Below are 18,911 nucleotides of genomic sequence, written 5' to 3'. Positions count from 1 at the left end.
ACACCCTTCACAAAGACAGCACGGCAAAACCTATAGCCTATAGGCTATAGGACCTGAATTGCTTGGAATGGCTTGATTGTGTGTTGAATGCTAATTGGCCAAACGAGAGAGTGATATTGTGAGAGCTGGAGCTCTAGATGAGCTTAAAACATGAAAATCAATGACCAAGATCTCACAGCAGGGCAATTGTCATGAGGCACACATGGTGTATGAAGTACATTGGACAGTCTTTGTTCTTATATCTGCCAGCTTGAAATGAATTGAAGTCTTAGGTGAATGAGTTAGATGTGAATGACCATTGACATCTTTTGTCGATTACGTCAGAAGCATGTTCAATTAACCCATGACATTTCACAGTGATTATCTCATTATTGGCTTAATGCAGAGACTGTTTAAATTCCCAGGTGTTCACACTGTATACATGTAAGATATGTCAATCGGTGAAGCCAGGGACACACATACACATATCGATTTGTGGGAAATAAAGTACCAGTGTTAGCACTGCTGAACACATACCAAATTAAACTTGATTTTCTAGTTGTTATAAAGGCAGGAGTTATTAGCGAGTTTTATTGTACAAAATTTGTAGTGCTAAACGAACCATCAATATTTTGGTCCTGTATGAGAAAGACTTCAAGGATTTCATGCACTACCCGCTAATGTTGCTATACCGCCCCATCAATTTGATCAACTTTTAAGATTACCTTGGCTAGCATATCAATGGCCTCAATGCTAAAATTTGCTCATTTTATGAAGTGTACTTAACGGGAACACGCCGACTTTTTGGGACTTTAGTTTATTCACCGTATCCCCCAGAGTTAGATAAGTCCATACATAGCATTCTCATCTCCATGCGTGCCATAACTCTGTCTGACGCACCCACCACTCGCCTAGCTTAGCACAAAGACTGGAGGTAAATGGCTCCAGCTAGCCTACTGCGCAATAAGTGACAAAATAACGCCAACATTTTCCTATTTACATGTTGTGATGTCTATAGTTACATTCTGTACTAAGACCGACGGAAAATGAAAAGTTGCGATTTTCTAGACCGATATGGCTAGGAACTATACTATCATTTCTGCGTAATTCCTGCAATATTTCTAAACAATGTTAGTTTAATAAGACTGTAAGTAAAACTATGAAAAATAAGTATTTAATAGGCTACTCATTCAAAAGAATTAACACAATTTCAAGCCAAGTATACTTTGAATTATACTTTTATGTATATCTCAATCAAAAGATTGAGTACAACTATAGGCCAAATATACTATAGTGAAGTATACTTAAGTGCAATTTTATGTATATTTCTGAGAAGTACATATGAAGTAGACTGAAAGTATACTTTCTTATTTTTAGTTTAAAAGAAGTATACTAATAGAACAATTGAATACACTTCTTTTTCGTAAGGGTTGCCATGTCTACACCATTAAGGTGGTCACATTAGCCAAATTTTGAATTATATTTTGGAGACAAAAAAAGGTATATTATGTATGAAGCATGGCTCACACAGAAGTCATTTTCAAACCAAGCAGCTTTCTGTTGGTCAACCAGGCAAATTCACAAGACCAACGTGAGCACAAGCAAAATCTGTGAGTGGAACATTTTCCGCCTTTGCGCGAAACTCCATATAGGGCGGATTTATTTAGAAATAACTGTATTTTGCAGAACAATGGTAAATATGACCACATCTATGGGGGCAAAAATAACTTTGTTAGGAGGATTTTTTTCTTGTGGATCCTTATTGATTAGCCAAATTACATTTACTGTATGGCTCAGGCGATTGGCTAAAAAAAATTGATAAAGACGGCAGGTGCATACACTGTAAAAAAAAAAACAACAGGTCTCAAATTGAAAATTTTCTAGTGACCGATCACATGTACATTTTTTAGTTGGCCAAATTGAATTTCTGTTAATTAAATTGCATCAATTCACAGAAATTCAATTTGGCCAACTGAAAAATTTAGATGTGATCGGTCACTAGAAAAGTTTCAATTGGAGACCTGAATTTTTTTTACAGTGTACTTGCCTGGCAAGTAAGTACCATTGAGATAAATGCTAATGCTAACAGATAACTTTCACCAGATATTATAGATCTCTTTTCTCAAAGCTAATAGACTAACTAAACTAAAAAGTACTACATTTTGATTTGAAATGAAATGTTTTTAAATGCAGATTATTTTCTTACCCTTCACACACACATGTCTGGTCAGGGCCGGCCCTGACCAATTTGCTGCCCTAGGCAAGATTTTACTTGGTGCCCCTTGTGTCAAGGTTTAGCACTACACGTTATCAGTCTTTGGAAACACTCGTACTGTTTTATTTTTGTAATGCATTGATGTTTTATTTTTGTTGTTTTATATGATGTCCAGTCCATTCTACCCTGTCATTATGTTCATGATATTATTATTATTATTTTTTATTTTTTAAAGGCTGATGATAGTCAAACTATACAAAAATTGCACCTATGCCACATTACAGCCTAAACACAAAGAGCAAGAGTGCATCTAGCATTCATGCACAAACTATTCATTGAGAACTAGCAAAAGTGTTTGTTTTCCAGTAGATACTGGAATTAATTAGCAAACATTAGTATTTTACTACTAGGGCCTATGCAATTAAATAAACTGTTCATTAATTTGCCTACATCACTTTACTTCTGTCTTTACACTGCAAAAAATGCTCTTCTTATTTAAACAATAATCTTTTTCTTGTTTCCAGTCCAAATATCTAAAAATTCTTAAATCAAGGTGCATTTACTAGATAAGTAAAATGACATAAGACATTTTTCTTGTTTACTTAAAAATAAAATCAAAATGAAGTGAGTTTTTGCTTAAAACAAGCAAAATGATCTGCCAATGGGGTGAGAAAAATAATCTTATTTCTGTTTGGGACAGAAACAAGATTTCAATCAGAAACAAGATTATTTTTCTCCACTCCATTAAAACTCAAGTAAACAAGAAAAATATCTTCTGTCACTTTACTTATCTAGTAAATGCACCTTGATTTAAGAATTTTTAGATAAACAAAACACAAATACTAAGTAAGAAGAGCAGTGTATCCCTTATCTTCCCTGCATCAGAGGGCTTCTGTCTTTTTTGACACTACAATTCGGCCATCCGTCATAAATAATCAGGCAACTTACACCGTGTCAACACCTGGAGCGAGCGGCCAAGCACCCTAAAAAATGAAAGCAATCCTGTCTGCGTTGGATGCGGAGAGAGGCGACGCAACACAACAAATTCCCCTAACGATAAACTGATCGCGCGTTGTATTTCTGACACACTTCAAGTAGATTGGTGGGGGGAGATTGATAAGGCGGACCGGGAAGAGGTGGGGGACTTAGTTAAGTTTTTTTTGCGCTTTATTTGGTAATATTTCAAATTAATATTAATAAAATAGTATCAGTAATACATTTTTGGCGCCCCTATGGATGAGTGGTGCCCCTAGCATTTGCCTATTCCGCCTATGCCATGGGCCGGCACTGTGTCTGGTTTACTTTGTGGGGACTCTCCATAGACGTAATGGGTTTTATACTGTACAAACAGTATATTCTGTCCCCTTACACTAACCCCTAAACCTACCCATCACAGAAACACTTATGCATTTTACATTTTCAAAAAACATCACTTGGTATGATTTATAAGCTGTTTTCCTTGTAGGGCTCTACAAAATGGTGACACAACGTCCAATATTTTACTATCTTTGTGGGGACATTTGGTCCTCCCAATGTAGGTTAAACAAAAACAAACACACACACATGCACAGACATTTTCTCCCTTGTGACCTAATCCGCTTGTTTTTCACATTTCCTGTCACACAAGAAACACATACTTTAATACGTGATCCCCGACTTTAACACAGATCATTGCCTTGCCTCCCCGTGGAGCTTTTATTGCCGCGGTGAATATCTCCCCATTTATCTCTCCTCTTGCTCCCTCAATGTTTTCCTGTAGAGCCTCACGGCTATAAATCTTCAAAAAGACATTCGGCCACACAAAGGAAATGCCACAGGCCATCACCTGATCTGCCGCCTCTCAAGACTTCTCATGAATCAAACCATTTAAGGGTGAAAAACACTTTCTGTCAAGATTTTTCCCGAACCTTGACATAAAAAGATGACCAGCTCAAATACTGAGGCATTGACAGGCGAAATGCCTCAACCTGGCTTATCAGGTTTGCTGTCTTTATTCTCTGCTGCAATTTAAAAAGAAGACGATAAAAGACATTTTACAAACCTCCGCTAATAAGGCAGAATTTATACTATGCAAACATAATTATTGGACTGAATGATCACAAAGACGGAACAAAAGTTTTTGAACACCTACAGAAGACTAGTGATCTTTGATTAGCTTTGAAAAAAATAACTATAATAAAGAGAGAGAGAGGAAAGGCAGTAATTACCTTGATCACTCTTCATTGTTCTCGTTATGGATGAATGTAGCAGCTCTGAAATTCCTTGTCTATAATTAAAACCGGCTGCCATCGCTGGTGATGGAACCTTCTTGGAGGTGAGGACAATATCTCAGTACTAAAAGACGCTTTTAATTGAGCATAACCAAGAAAGGGAAATCAGTAGTGGAAGTCCAAAACAATAGGGAGAGATAAATTAATGCAACAGTGGTCTTTACGCGGCCATAAATACACATTTCCCTAACAGAAAACATTATATATATTACGGAAGCTTGTTTCTGCCACAGAATAAAACATTTTAAAAGATAATTTATCTCACAATTGTGAGTGTAATTGTGAGAAAAAAGTCAGACTTGCGAGATATAGGTTTCCATGGCCGAGCAGCTGCATCCAAGCCTTACATCACCAAGTGCAATTCAAAGTGTCGGATGCATTGGTGTAAAGCAGTGGATACGTGTTCTCTGGAGTGACGAATCACACTTCTCTGTCTGGCAATCCGATGGATGAGTCTGGGTTTTGCAGTTGGCAGGTGAACGGTACTTGCCTAACCGCATTGTGCCAAGTGTAAAGTTTGTTGGAGGGGGGACTATGGTGTGGGGCTGTTTTTCAGGGGTTGGGGTTGGGCTTGGCCCCTTAGTTCCAGTGAAAGGAACTCTTAATGCTCCAGCATACCAAGACATTTCGGACAATTTCATGCTCCCAACTTTGTGGGAACAGTTTGGGAATAGCCCCTTCCTGTTCCAACATGACTGCGCACCAGTGCACAAAGGAAGGTCCATAAAGACATGGATGAACGGAATTAGAGCGGAGATTGCGAGCCAGGCCTTCTCGTCCAACATCAGTGCCTGACCAAAAACTCAATTTTAAACCCTACGGATTAAAAATGGGATGTCATTAAAGTTCATGTGCATGTAAAGGCAGGCGTCCCCAAACTTATGGCAATGTAGTGTTTTTTTGTTTGTTTGTTTGTGTGTTTTTTTGACAAATGAGAACATCCCTGACTATCTCTAAATCTAATGTTAACAGGGTTGTACACAAAGTGTCGGACAGAGCTAAATATTAGCCAATTTTGATAATAAAAATGTTTATTTGTTCATATAATATAATTACTATAGTGAATTAAATATAAGACAGGATAGGATACAGACATTTGAAAGGAATTATCTAACATCTAATCGTTTTAAACACGGTGTTTGGCATTTCCAGTTAAGGGAAGTCAAGGGACACAGAAATGTGTTCTGTACTCTTGAGAAGTGCAGAACACAAACGTTCTCAGAAGGTTAGAGAATGTGAAGCCTCTAAAGGGCGCTTCCGCTAAAGAGACTAATTCTTAAATCATTCCACCTGCAATGAAACGACCTTTCTGCATGAACTTAATCCCAATAAAGTGTTTCATATTGGCCTCATATGTGGAAAATCAAACAGCTCATGCTTAAAGGTGGAACGTAATGAGATGCAACCTTCTGAGTCCTTCTGCTCTAGGGCGGACATCAATGTGACAATGGCATTTGAAACTTTCTAATGAAATTATTTTAGGTGTCCTCTGGCAACTAGACAGATGGAAGCTATTTGTGCTTTGACGGCTCTCGGGGAGAGATGTTCTAGGACAGGGGGTGAGATGGCTGTTGCTGGTTTTGTTATCCATGTGCATTGTCTGAAACGTTCTGGTCCGGCAGACTTACACCAGGGTGTGTTAGTCACTTTTTCTTTTTTCCCCTGATGTTCCCAGTACCCAGGGATGTCCTGCATGGGATGACATTTACAGTCGGAACGCAGGGTACGAGAGGCATGGGGATAGATTACCAGACTGACAACTGCCAGTGGCACGCTGTGTTTGTTTACCTTTGTACTTTGAGAGATTAAAGAGTCGTCACACAGTGCTTTTTAAATTTCTGTTAATACCCGCACAATGACGGGCTACGTGATCCATGCCGCGAGAAAACTGTGGCGCATGGACACAACCTGAACAGCATATTAATCTGACACTTCTACAAATCAACTGACAGTTAAAGCGAAACTTCATTTCAAATCATAAATGTGCATTTGAATGGAAATTGGCCAAAACTCACAGCATGAAAAAAATGGTACAAAAGCTGTGACTGGGACATAAAAAGGTTCTAATATGTAAATTTTTGGTACCAATATGTACCTTTGAGGTATTAATAAACACTTTTTAGGTACAAAGGTGTACGTTTTAAAAGCCTTCAGCCCCAGTGACAGCTTCTGAGAGTGTTCTGAGTCTTCTGAGTCTAAAATTCAAACAAAAAATAAACACAATCACATGACATATTATAATAACATAATGATAAATTACAATTATTCATTGATATTTATAATTCAATTAGATTATATTAAAAAGAAATGTGACTATTTCTCAGAATTGTGAGTTGATATATCAGAATTGTGAGTTTAGAATTGTAATTTATATCTCAGAATTGTGACTTTATATCTCAGAATTGTGACTTTATATCTCAGAATTGTGAGTTTCGAATTGTGACTTTATTTCTAAGAATTGTGACTTTATATCTCAGAATTTTGAGTTTAGAATTGTGACTTTATTTCTAAGAATTGTGACTTTATATCTCAGAATTGGGACTTTAAATCTCAGAATTGTGACTTTATATCTCAGAATTGTGACTTTATTTCTAAGAATTGTGACTTTATATCTCAGAATTGTGAGTTTAGAATTGTGACTTTATATCTCAGAAGTGTGAGTTTAGAATTGTGACTTTATATCTCAGAATTGTGACTTTATATCTCAGAATTGTGAGTTTAGAATTGTGACTTTATATCTCAGAATTGTGAGTTTAGAAGTGTGACTTTATATCTCAGAATTGTGACTTTATATCTCAGAATTGTGACTTTATATCTCAGAACTGTGACTTTATATCTCAGAATTGTGACTTTATCTCTCAGAATTGTGAATTTATCTCTCAGAATTGTGACTTTAAATCTCAGAATTGTGAGTTTAGAATCGTGACTTTATATCTCAGAATTGTGACTTTATATCTCAGAATTGTGACTTATCTCTCAGAATTGTGACTTTATATCTCAGAATTGTGAATTTATCTCTCAGAATTGTGACTTTATATCTCATCGTTTTAAAAATCGTTTAGTTTGTAGGCTACATTAAACTGATGACAATAAAAATACAATAAATAAATAAAATAAATAAAAATTTGTCTTCCACTAACACATTTCAGTTTGCCCCAATTAAATTGTTTTAATAGGCTATGGTTGTAATTTATTTGTTATGATGGATTTTACTTATTTGGTTAAGCACTTTGAGATTTTATTGTATTTTAGCATGTGCTATATAAATTAAGTTTATTTTTAAATCATCTCTATTTGAAACAACAGAAATAACAGGACTTCATCATCCTTAGCATGTAATTACTTAATTCTATTAAGTTGTACTTAATTTTATTTTTAAGTTATGCTTACTTATTCACAAAAAAGTTCCATTTAATCTAAAAATATTAGTTGAAATTACTCAAAAGGAAGACCATGTTACACCAACTTGAAATAATTAAGTTAGTAGAACTTTTTCTAAAACTTTGAGTATACACTACTTAATCTATTTAATTAATATGAACGTTCGGGTTTACAGTGAATTGTGACTTTATCTCTCAGAATTGTGACTTTATATCTCAGAAATGTGAGTTTAGAATTGTGACTTTATATCTCAGAATTGTGAGTTTAGAATTGTGACTTTATATCTCAGAATTGTGACTTTATATCTCAGAAATGTGAGTTTAGAATTGTGACTTTATATCTCAGAAATGTGAGTTTAGAATTGTGACTTTATATCTCAGAAATGTGACTTTATATCTCATAATTGACTTTATTTCTAATTGTGACTTAATATCTCAGAGTTTTGACTATTTCTCAGAACTGTGACTTTATCTCTCAATTGTGACTTTATATCTCAGAATTGTGAGTTTAGAATTGTGACTTTATATCTCAGAAATGTGACTATATCTCATAATTGACTTTATTTCTAATTGTGACTTAATATCTCAGAGTTTTGACTATTTCTCAGAACTGTGACTTTATCTCTCAATTGTGACTTTATATCTCAGAATTGTGAGTTTAGAATTGTGACTTTATACCTCAGAATTTTGAGTTTAGAATTGTGACTTTATATCTCAGAACTGTGACTTTATATTTCAGAATTGACTTTATTTCTAATTGTGACTTAATATCTCAGAGTTTTGACTATTTCTCAGAACTGTGACTTTATCTCTCAATTGTGACTTTATATCTCAGAATTGTGAATTTATCTCTCAGAATTGTGACTTTATCTCTCAGAATTGTGACTTTATCTCTCAGAATTGTGACTTTATTTCTAATTGTGACTTAATATCTCAGAGTTTTGACTATTTCTCAGAACTGTGACTTTATCTCTCAATTGTGACTTTATCTCTCAGAATTGTGACTTTATCTCTCAGAATTGTGACTTTATATCTCAGAATTGTGAATTTATCTCTCAGAATTGTGACTTTATATCTCAGAATTGACTTAATTTCTAATTGTGACTTTATCTCTCAGAGTTTTGACTATTTCTCAGAATTGTGACTTTATTTCTCAGAATTGTGATTGGGATAATTGTGAGATAACAAGTCACTTTTTATTATTCCATGGTGGAAACAAGCTTCCATACAATGTCCACCAAATAGTTTTCAGAAAACTTAAAACAAAAATAAATATTGACTATTATTGGGGTAATCTGGGGTAAATTAAAGCATCTTCCACCATTTCCCATAAAATTGAATTGAAATCTATTGGTTGCATTTTAAAAATATATCATCTAATATGTCAGTAAATACCTCACGTGATTCATGCTGACAATACATTTTATATTAATAAAAACGTCATAAACATTTCTAATTTGAATTTCTTCCAATTTCATTCAATTTAATTCTACTTCCTTGATTTCAAATTAGAATTACAAATCGGAATCATGTTTACTAGGAATTAAATTGGAATTTAAAAGGCGTTCTCAATTTAATCCGCAAAAGCATACAACCCCGCTATAACTACTAGACCTCTACGAGAAGAGGCAAGAGGGAAGAAACGATAACATCGACCTGAAAGGAGACTTCCCTAATTGAACATTTTCATTAGTTACCAAAGGATGATGTGAACTGGAACGGGTTTGATTGGGTTTTTATTTATGTACATGCTCACAAGTGCCTCCCGTCTTTATTGTGGTACACACACACACACACACACACACACACACACACACACACAAACACACACTGGAAGTTGTCATGGCAACCTTCACCTGTTGTTGCGAGAGGGGAGAATTTCAAACAGTCCGTTATCACAGAAGCAGAGAATCCTCTGATCCCATACTCCAACACGTCTCACAGGAAATAAAGAAACCCTGGAAAATGATATGATAGCAGACAATTCCATGTAGTCTTTTTTTTTTTTTTTTTTTTTTTTTTTTTTTAATTGGCCCATACATTTAATTAATGGTATTATATGTCTTTGCACCACTTGAAATACTTAATGACACAATGATATAATCAGCAATTAAACAAGCAATTATACCTGCGGTTATTGGGACCAGAATAAAATGAGTTAAAAAAGTATTTTCGAAAACAACTGCAAGTCAGTTTTGCCACATTTTACCTTGTGTGTGAAACCACACAACCTTATGACAGCAAAATGTGAAGTCTTCACCGATCTTCTGTAATTCAAAGGTGTCAAACTCAAATCTTGAACACGTTCCTTTTTAACTTGTTTATCACATCTACATCATGTGCTTTGCTGACGATGCCTAAAGAGAAAATTCAATTATCACCTTTCTTCCTTTGGCTCTATCAGATCACATGAATGAAGTGCTAACACGTTCAACATGGCCGCTGTGTACCTCGACAGAGAGAATCAACTTTATCCCACACACTTCCAGAATGTGATTAGAACACTCTCAGACGCCAGACATTTCGACAGACTCTACGATCCCCTACAAACCTGTCTGTTTGTGACAGTTTCAAGGTAAGAACTTTGACTAGAATGAATGCAAACCAGGCGAAGCAAACATCAGAATACATTTACACCATAAAAATGACAGTATTTTGTTTGCATTAGATTCAAAAAGATGACAAATGGAGAGAGAGTGTGTTACTGTCGAAAAATAAGAAGACATATGACAGCATCTCCAAGCACTCTGCATATAAACAACTGTGAAATGAGGGTGTTTGTTCATATTTAAGGCGTCATCTTGTCATAGTTCCTCTCCTAGTAACATATGGGCAAGAACACAAACACATTTTAGCATACATTACACACACTAAAACCCATTCCTCTATATAAACAGCCCCCAATGTGCCAATTTTTACAGATGTTGAATCCGGGTTGGCAGCTGAACTTCGGGGCACCATGGTCAATGTGACGCCCAGTATAGACCCAGCGGCGACCCATGAGGGGTACAACTATTTCGCATTGATATGCGGCGTGCCTCTCATCCTCATCATCATCTTGGGGAACATCTTAGTGTGCCTCAGTGTGTTGACTGAACGCTCCCTCAAAACCGCGACTAACTACTTCATCGTTAGTCTGGCCGTGGCTGACCTCCTGCTGGCCGTGCTGGTCCTCCCGCTCTACGTCTACTCTGAGGTGAGTGCCGATGACAGACGGTAGACGGTCTAAACCCCTCCTCTATATCTCAGACTGCCGATTTACTGATGCTTTTATCCATGTGAACCTCAGTACACTTATTAAGCCTGGAGCAATTGGGGTTAAGTGTCTCGCTCAAGGCCAAAATGGGGATATGGAACAAATTGGGTGTATGGAGAGTATTGTCCCCCAATCATCTGTCCTTTTTTTTAATCAATATTGCGGGTACATTAAGCATTGAGTGCTTCAGGGAGTCATTCAGGTGATGTTGAACTTGTAATGATCGCTCAGTGAAGTGGTTCTAGTGGACAAGTGCAAGGTTCAAGCAGACTATGAATGAAATCAAAGACTTCTTCTCTAACATAATTGAAACTGAAAACAAGCTGTTGAACTTGGGGACGTGAGCTCACCAATGTTCAAATGAAACATACGGCTCTGGCGATGGCTCACAGATCATCTGTTGTTAGGTTTGAACTTTCTGATCATCAATCTAGATCTATAAAATCAACATGAAAGAGTGTGTGCAGCCTGTGTTACATACGCAATCCATTGCGAAAATAATTTATGCCACCACTTATGGCTTGATTTTATGCACTTGGAAATGATTGGACTGTGAAACAGGGACTCTGTGACAGGTTCACATGCAGAGGTTGAAAAATAAAATGGCTTGGTGACGTCAATTGGAAAGGAAAGTCATTAAAAAGGCAGAACAAGTTATTCAAATTTTATTTAAAAAAAAGTATGAAGGAAAAACTTTTTTTCTTCTTTGGAATAATCCGTGCCTCAATGAAATGTTCACAATAACCCAAGGAAAGACAGGGTCAATTTTCTTTTCCTGTTGACTTTACGCCATACTGGTGTTCATTTTGTACTTCAGGAAAAAGATTTCTAACGTCTGAATTGCTGCCCTTGAAGTTTGTGTGTCTGTGAAGTGAATCTTAATGCAGTGAGTGATTTCCCTCAGATACTTTATTGTATGGTTAGTGTGAATCAACAATGGATTTGGTTTGTTCTTTGAATGAATTCAAACTTTAATTGCAGTCAATCAAGAGTGAAAAACACCAACCATCTGCTTCCATATGATCCCTAAAGACGAACTAATGTGACCTTAATGGAATATACTGACTTTAAAGAAGCACTATTGAAAAATAATCTTAGATATTATAATATTCATATTTTTATTTTTATTTTTAATATTATAGTTGAATAGTTTGAACAGTTTTGGGTTAGTATATGTTGTGCATATATTCATTTATTTTATTATTTATATATTATATTATTAATTATGATATAAATGTGTAAATGTGAATGAGCCAAAGGCTTTCAATCTATATAGTCCCTGGACAGAATGTTATAGAGTTACCCTAAAAATAAAATTGAAAATTGAAATGACAAAATCATTTAAATTATGTTATAAACATGCAGAAAAAAAGGAAGAAAATAATAAATGTTTTTTTTTGTATCTTACTGTCTTTTGTGTTAATATTTCAAATACAAAATAAAAATAATGATTACATTTAAAACAAATTAAACGTTTTGATTAAAATGTACTTTTTTTGCATTTAACATGCAGCCTACCCTAAATGCAATTGACGCCCCCTTACAGATTTGGATGAGTGTGTGTGTCCTGTTGTCTTACGCTGTCTCTCTTCTCTGTCTATGTGTGTGTTGGTGGCTGTGTTTTAGTTCCTGGGAGGCATGTGGACCCTGAGTATGTACATCTGTGATGCCCTAATGACTATGGACGTGATGCTCTGCACTGCTTCCATTTTGAATCTATGTGCAATTAGTGTGGACAGGTGAGCGATGCAGCCCACACACACACACCTGCTCACCCACCGCTTTCTATTAAAAATAGCTCAAACTTGAACTCAAACTTGCTGGAAATGAGACCCACCCCCTCTACAGCATTATAAATTCATTGGTAACACTCAGGCTGCAAATTATAAAAAATAGACAGACTGAACAGGGTAAAGAGTTATTTACAGTGTGTTCTGTAGGAATTGTATTTGTCAGTAAATACAATATAAAAAGTAACATAAAAAAAGTAACTTGCATATTATGGGTAAAAATTTTGCTCAATACTTTAAATTTTTTTTTACCTTTATGGAAGCCCATTTTCTCTACATAAAAAAAGTTATGCTTTGACATTAAAAGTCGAAATTATGAGACAAAATTATATAATTATGACATACACTCTAAAAAAAAAAGGTTCTATATGGCACCAAAAATGGTTCTTGGCTCGTAATCATAGGGGAACCTTTTTTAGTGCTATATAGCACCAATTTTGGTGCTTCAGTGGTTCTTCAGCGGTTCTTCAGAGGTTCTTCACCGGTTCTTTGACTAAGGTGCTATATAGCACCTCTGAAGAACCGCTGAAGAACCACTGAAGCACCAAAATTGGTGCTATATAGCACTAAAAAAGGTTCCCCTATGATTACGAGCCTTTTTTTTTAGAGTGTATAGTTGACATGAATTGACATGAAAAGTCGAGATAAAGTCAAAAATTTGACAAAAACAATTGACAAAAAGAAGAAAATTATGGTTATAATGACAAAGTAATAATTAAGATATAAAAATATCAAGTCATAATTATGAAATTTTATTTTCATAATGACTTTTTATACCATACACTCTAAAAAAAAAGGTTCTATATGGCACCAAAAATGGTTCTTGGCTCGTAATCATAGGGGAACCTTTTTAAGTGCTATATAGCACCAATTTAGGTGCTTCAGTGGTTCTTCAGCGGTTCTTTAGAGGTTCTTCTCCAGTTCTTTGACTAAGGTGCTATATAGCACCGCTACCATTTACAGAACATGTTAAGATATGGTGCTATATATCGCACCAAAAGTGGTTCCATTTTTGGTGCCATATAGAACCTTTTTTTTAGAGTGTAGTTATGATTTAGTATCTCATAACTTTAGATGGTATCTCATAATTATGACTTGGTATTGCAGCTCTTCAACTTTTATCTCTTAGTATCTTTTGACTTTTTATGTGATAATTGTGATTTACCAAAGCATGTTTGTTTCTCATGTGGCGGAAATGGGCTTCCATATTAAACATTGCACAAAAGATTTTAACAAAATAATAGCTTGCACATCCATATTAGCTACACTTGTGGTGGTCCCTAATCTTTCAGATGAATTTGTAATGATTATTTAACATTCAGAAGGTCTGTTTTGTGCCTCTCTGAGCGCTCACACACTGAATCTTAACTCAGTGGTTATGTGTGATTGGGTATCCAGTGGGATGCTAATGAAACCACAACGTGGAGCTGAATTTCATTACTTACACAGTGCATCAAGCATCCCCGCTTCACATTAACAATATGAAACAACTTCAAGAGGTCCCAGACCACGGCAAAGCGGGTTGCCCCGTCTTTGACGCATAGGCTACTAAAACAAAAGCAAGCTTGTCTCTGAAGATGAAAACAAAGGTTTAGGTGGAAAGGATGTAGATGACTGAAAAGATGAATCAGACTTATGAGGTCTCATGCAATTTAAAATGATTGCGCTAGAATCTTCCACTGTCTCAGCGGGTTATTGTGATTAACAAACACAAACACAAAGCATGCTTTAAGGAGCTGTCAATCATGATTTTGCGCATAAAAAAAAGCTTTTAGAAGACATGTAAAGTAGAAAAGCAATATCTGACTGAATGTTTTATCAATCTCAACCTTCTCTGTGTGCAATTATAACACGTCAAAACACTTTCTCTACTATCCCGTTATAAGTGGTCCTTTTTTTACCCTCGTGTAGTTCCAAACTTGTACGACTTTGCCCTTTGGAACATAATTGTTTTATGTTGCTTCAACTGCTTTTAATGTTTTCAGCGATGTACAACCTTTACATATCTGTGCACGTCTCAAAAATATATATTTTGGGGTTTCATGACCCTTAGAGAAACCTTCTCTACGTCTCTGCTACAGGTACATTGCAGTGGTTGTCCCTCTGAAGTACAACAGGAACCAGTTTAGTGTTCGTCAGTTGGTCTTGATCACAGCCACCTGGGTGCTTTCCCTGGGCGTAGCCAGTCCTGTCATATTCGGCTTGAACCAGGTTCCCAACAGGGACCCTCACGTGTGTAAGCTGGAGGACAACCAGTTTGTGGTCTACTCCTCCATCTGCTCCTTCTTCGTCCCCTGCCCTGTCATGCTCTTCTTGTACTACTGGATGTTCAGGGGACTAAAGCGATGGAGCTCTGGTCGTAGCCGCTCGCACCTCCGCCGGCCACCCAGGGGGCGTAGGAGCCTGTCTTTGCGTCTGGGAGCAGCTCTACAGAAGGAGAAGGGACAGGCGAGAGAGAAGGTGGTGTACCTCATGCCTGCAGGTCTCAGTCCGACATCTCTCACCGCTACCCCAACTACTCCTATCTCCTCAACCAGTCCGGTTACCATTACCACGGACGAGCAGGCAGAAAGTCAGATGCCGGCAGCAGAGAGTGACCCCATGACTACCCAGATGGACAGTGTTTCGGATGCAGAGAACCCTGAGCGGGCCACAGAGGATGAGAACGGCCGGGAGAACGGTGTGGGGAAGAGCCATCGGTCTCATGCGGGACGCCGCCACAGCAAGAGCAACAGGGTGAGCGGACGGGAGCGGAAGGCTATGAAAGTGCTGCCTGTGGTTGTGGGTAAGTATCCATTCAGATCAAGCTTTTGTATTGTGCTTATCGCAATACAAATTTCTAAATTAGCTTTAAAAACAATAGTATCTTCCAATCCCCCGTGAACAAGCTAAAGGTACCAGTGGCAATGTAAATCTCCCTGAAGAGCATACACATGCCCCCGGTTTCACAGACAAGGTTTAAGCCTAGTCCCAGACTAAAATGCATGTTTGACATATTTTGAAAGACCCTTGCTTTAGTCTAATTGTGTGTTTCTCAGTGTGCGGATAACTTCTGCTATTTAGCTGTTTTAACTGAAAGCAACTTGCACTAACATATCTTAAAATACATACCAGTGCCATTGTTTTTTCTCAAGATGTTACTTAAATAATAGTCCTAATTCAACTAAGGCCTACTCCTGGCTTAATCTAAGCCCAGTCTGTGAAACTGAGCCATTAAAATGTAACATTTACAGCCACATGAAACAATTTATCCACTATAGACCAAGAGATCATCATTCAAATATCTAAATATCAATCCAAGTGAGTTAATATTCATATTTATAGATCCACAATAAGAACACTTTTATATATTAATATTAATATGAATATATTGTGATATATATTAACTAAAGCTTACTTTTTATTAAAAAGATATTCAATTCAATTTAATATTAATTCTCAAAATATAAAACTACCCAAGTTTAATGCAGGGTTTGTAGCCTAATGTCATAGTTTGTATACTTATACATTAGATTTTCATGTTTGTTTTTAATTTAATTTTTTGTCTCATTCACAATGGTACTGGGTACTCTAACTTTTAAACAAACACAACAACCTAATATAATTTTAATATGCAGCTTTAAATGCAAATTATATAATATAAATAAAATATACTGCTTAAAAACCTAAATTATATATCACATAACATAAATAAATTATTGCTACAGATAAAGTGTAAATTTTAGATGGCAATGTAAATATTAATATACATACATATATTGTCTAAAAATCTGAATAAATAATCATCACTTTTGACTAAGGATGTTTTGCTTGGGGTATACGTATAAATTCTGTCATCATTTACTCACCCTTATGTTGTTCTACACCCAAAAAGAGAATTTTACCATTTTTGGAATTGTCCCAGGTGCATGTAAACATCTCGGGGCCTTGTGAACATTCTCCTAAACATCTCCATCTCATAAAACAGAAAATTATGACATGCATTTTATTTTTTTGTGAACTATCCTTTTAAGACGCCTTTAGACAGGGGTGTCCAAACTCGGTCCTTAAGGGCCACTGTCCTTGCCTCAACACACATGTCTGGAATTTTCTAGCAGTGATGGTCTTATTATTGGAAGAAACGAAGGTCCGTGGCTCTACCATTGGAGAAAGCGTAACATTGGATCACGTGTCCATTGATAACCAAACAGCCTTGATATATAGAGTTGTGTGATACCATAGACATCAAGTGCTGTAAACTGAATCATACCTGTCGAACAATTGTCCATGACTTTGCTTATAAAACAGCTTTTTTTAATTTTTATTAGCACTACGCTATTTCGACTAATGTTGCAGGCTTGCCTTTAATGGCTTTCTTTCTAGTATGCCCAATAAGACCTTGATTAACTGGGGATGGAGCTAAACTTTGCAGGACATTTGCCCTCCTGGAGCAGGATTGGACACCCCTGCCTTTAGGGAACTCCAGCATCCAAAACAAATGTTGGTCTTTTCAAACACTCAAAGTGGCTTGCTATGATCAGAGGCTTTTGAAACGCAAACTGTGCAGGTATACATCAATGGATACAATGTGTGTTTGAATTGTTCATTTCTGTGAAAAATATTGAATCAAGTCATGAATAAATGCATGAGCACAAATGACAGCCATCGGGTGGTCAAGTATAATGAGAACGCTGTAAGAATGGCACGCTCTGCAATATATAAAAACTTTCTACGGTTTATTGTGACACCTGCTGCTCTCGGATTATTAACACGACAATTGCTTTTCTAACAGAAGTCCTTTTAAGTATAAAATATATAAGGCTGTTGCAGTGTGATTGTGACCATACCATTGTCCCCCTCACAGACTGAAATCGAGGTGTGAGATCAGCTTGCTCCAATACAATAGTACAAATGAAAAAATACAAAAGCAGCATTAAAAGGTAACTGACACTATTATCAAGGTGCCCAGAAAGAACAAAACAGACACATTGGGCAACGGTCGCTCTTTTTGCTGCCTGAAGTCCGTTCAATCATGTACCAATGTAAGAATATACATAAACTCCTAATTTCTAACTCCTCCCCAGGTGTATTTCTGGCCTGCTGGACTCCTTTCTTCGTGGTCCATGTGACTAAGGCGCTGTGTGAGTCATGTGACATTGGGCCAACGCTGATCAGTGTGGTCACATGGCTTGGTTATGTGAACAGCGCCGTCAACCCCATCATCTACACTGCCTTCAACGTGGAGTTCAGGAATGTCTTTCACAAAATACTCTGCTGTCGCTCCTGAGACCCAACGCTGTCTATAGATCAAGGCTAAATTCCTGATGATAGATAACTCAAACAGTTATGATTAAAAAACACCAGGATGCTCTGAGCACATAATGGTCTCCAAGCGAAGGAATGTTCTAAGGAAATCGAACATTACAGTGGATTACCGAATGGACAAAGACTGGAATGTACTACTGGAATGTTCCATTGAGGAAAACTTTGATGCCTTAGTTAACCAAACTTGTAAAATGATTGCTTGAACACTACAGTAGATAAGAATACTGTTGATTTCATAGCCCAGAGGCATAAAATATGTGAAAACGTCCACATTGAATATAACAGTCGTCTGTGTATAAGTGATTGGTATCAGTGTTGATTTAATTATTTTTTAAATGTATTTTTTTTTTCTACGGTGTTGTTTGTTTTGAATAGATATGCAGAGTGGACAGGCAGCTTTTTGTCATGGTTTAAGAGAAAGTTGACATTCGGATGCGATCATGAGCTGTGTTTGGAATGACATATTACACTGTAAACCCAAATAAGTTGGCAAAAATCAGTTGCCTCAAATTGTTTAAGTTTTCATTTCAAGTTTAAGTAAGCAGAACTTGCAGATTTCTATTTTGTAACCATACGTTTTAATTGTTCTGAACTAATTCCTACATTTAACTTAAAAATATAATGTAATCTCTTCCTCTTTTAGTAGTGGAAACTTGATTAGCTAATTCAATAAATGCCACCTTGCTAATTAGTTACACAATGCTTTGGTAGCATTAG

General features: G+C 36.5%; 1 protein-coding gene across 1 annotated transcript; it reads left to right on the top strand.

Annotated features, from left to right (window-relative positions):
* Positions 1 to 10,803: 10,803 nt before the first annotated feature.
* Positions 10,804 to 18,156, top strand: drd4-rs (dopamine receptor D4 related sequence; the record flags this gene model as incomplete). The annotated part of the gene is made up of 4 exons (XM_079816490.1): positions 10,804 to 11,040; positions 12,727 to 12,839; positions 14,972 to 15,675; positions 17,954 to 18,156. The coding sequence occupies 4 exons, from the start codon at positions 10,804 to 10,806 to the stop codon at positions 18,154 to 18,156; spliced, it is 1,257 nt and encodes a 418-aa protein (XP_079672616.1).
* Positions 18,157 to 18,911: the final 755 nt, after the last annotated feature.

Source organism: Gobio gobio, assembly GCF_949357685.1.
Source record: "Gobio gobio genome assembly, chromosome: 5".
Taxonomy (NCBI): domain Eukaryota; kingdom Metazoa; phylum Chordata; class Actinopteri; order Cypriniformes; family Gobionidae; genus Gobio; species Gobio gobio.
Note: the sequence above shows the minus strand (reverse complement) of the source record. Positions and strands in the feature narration are given on the sequence as shown.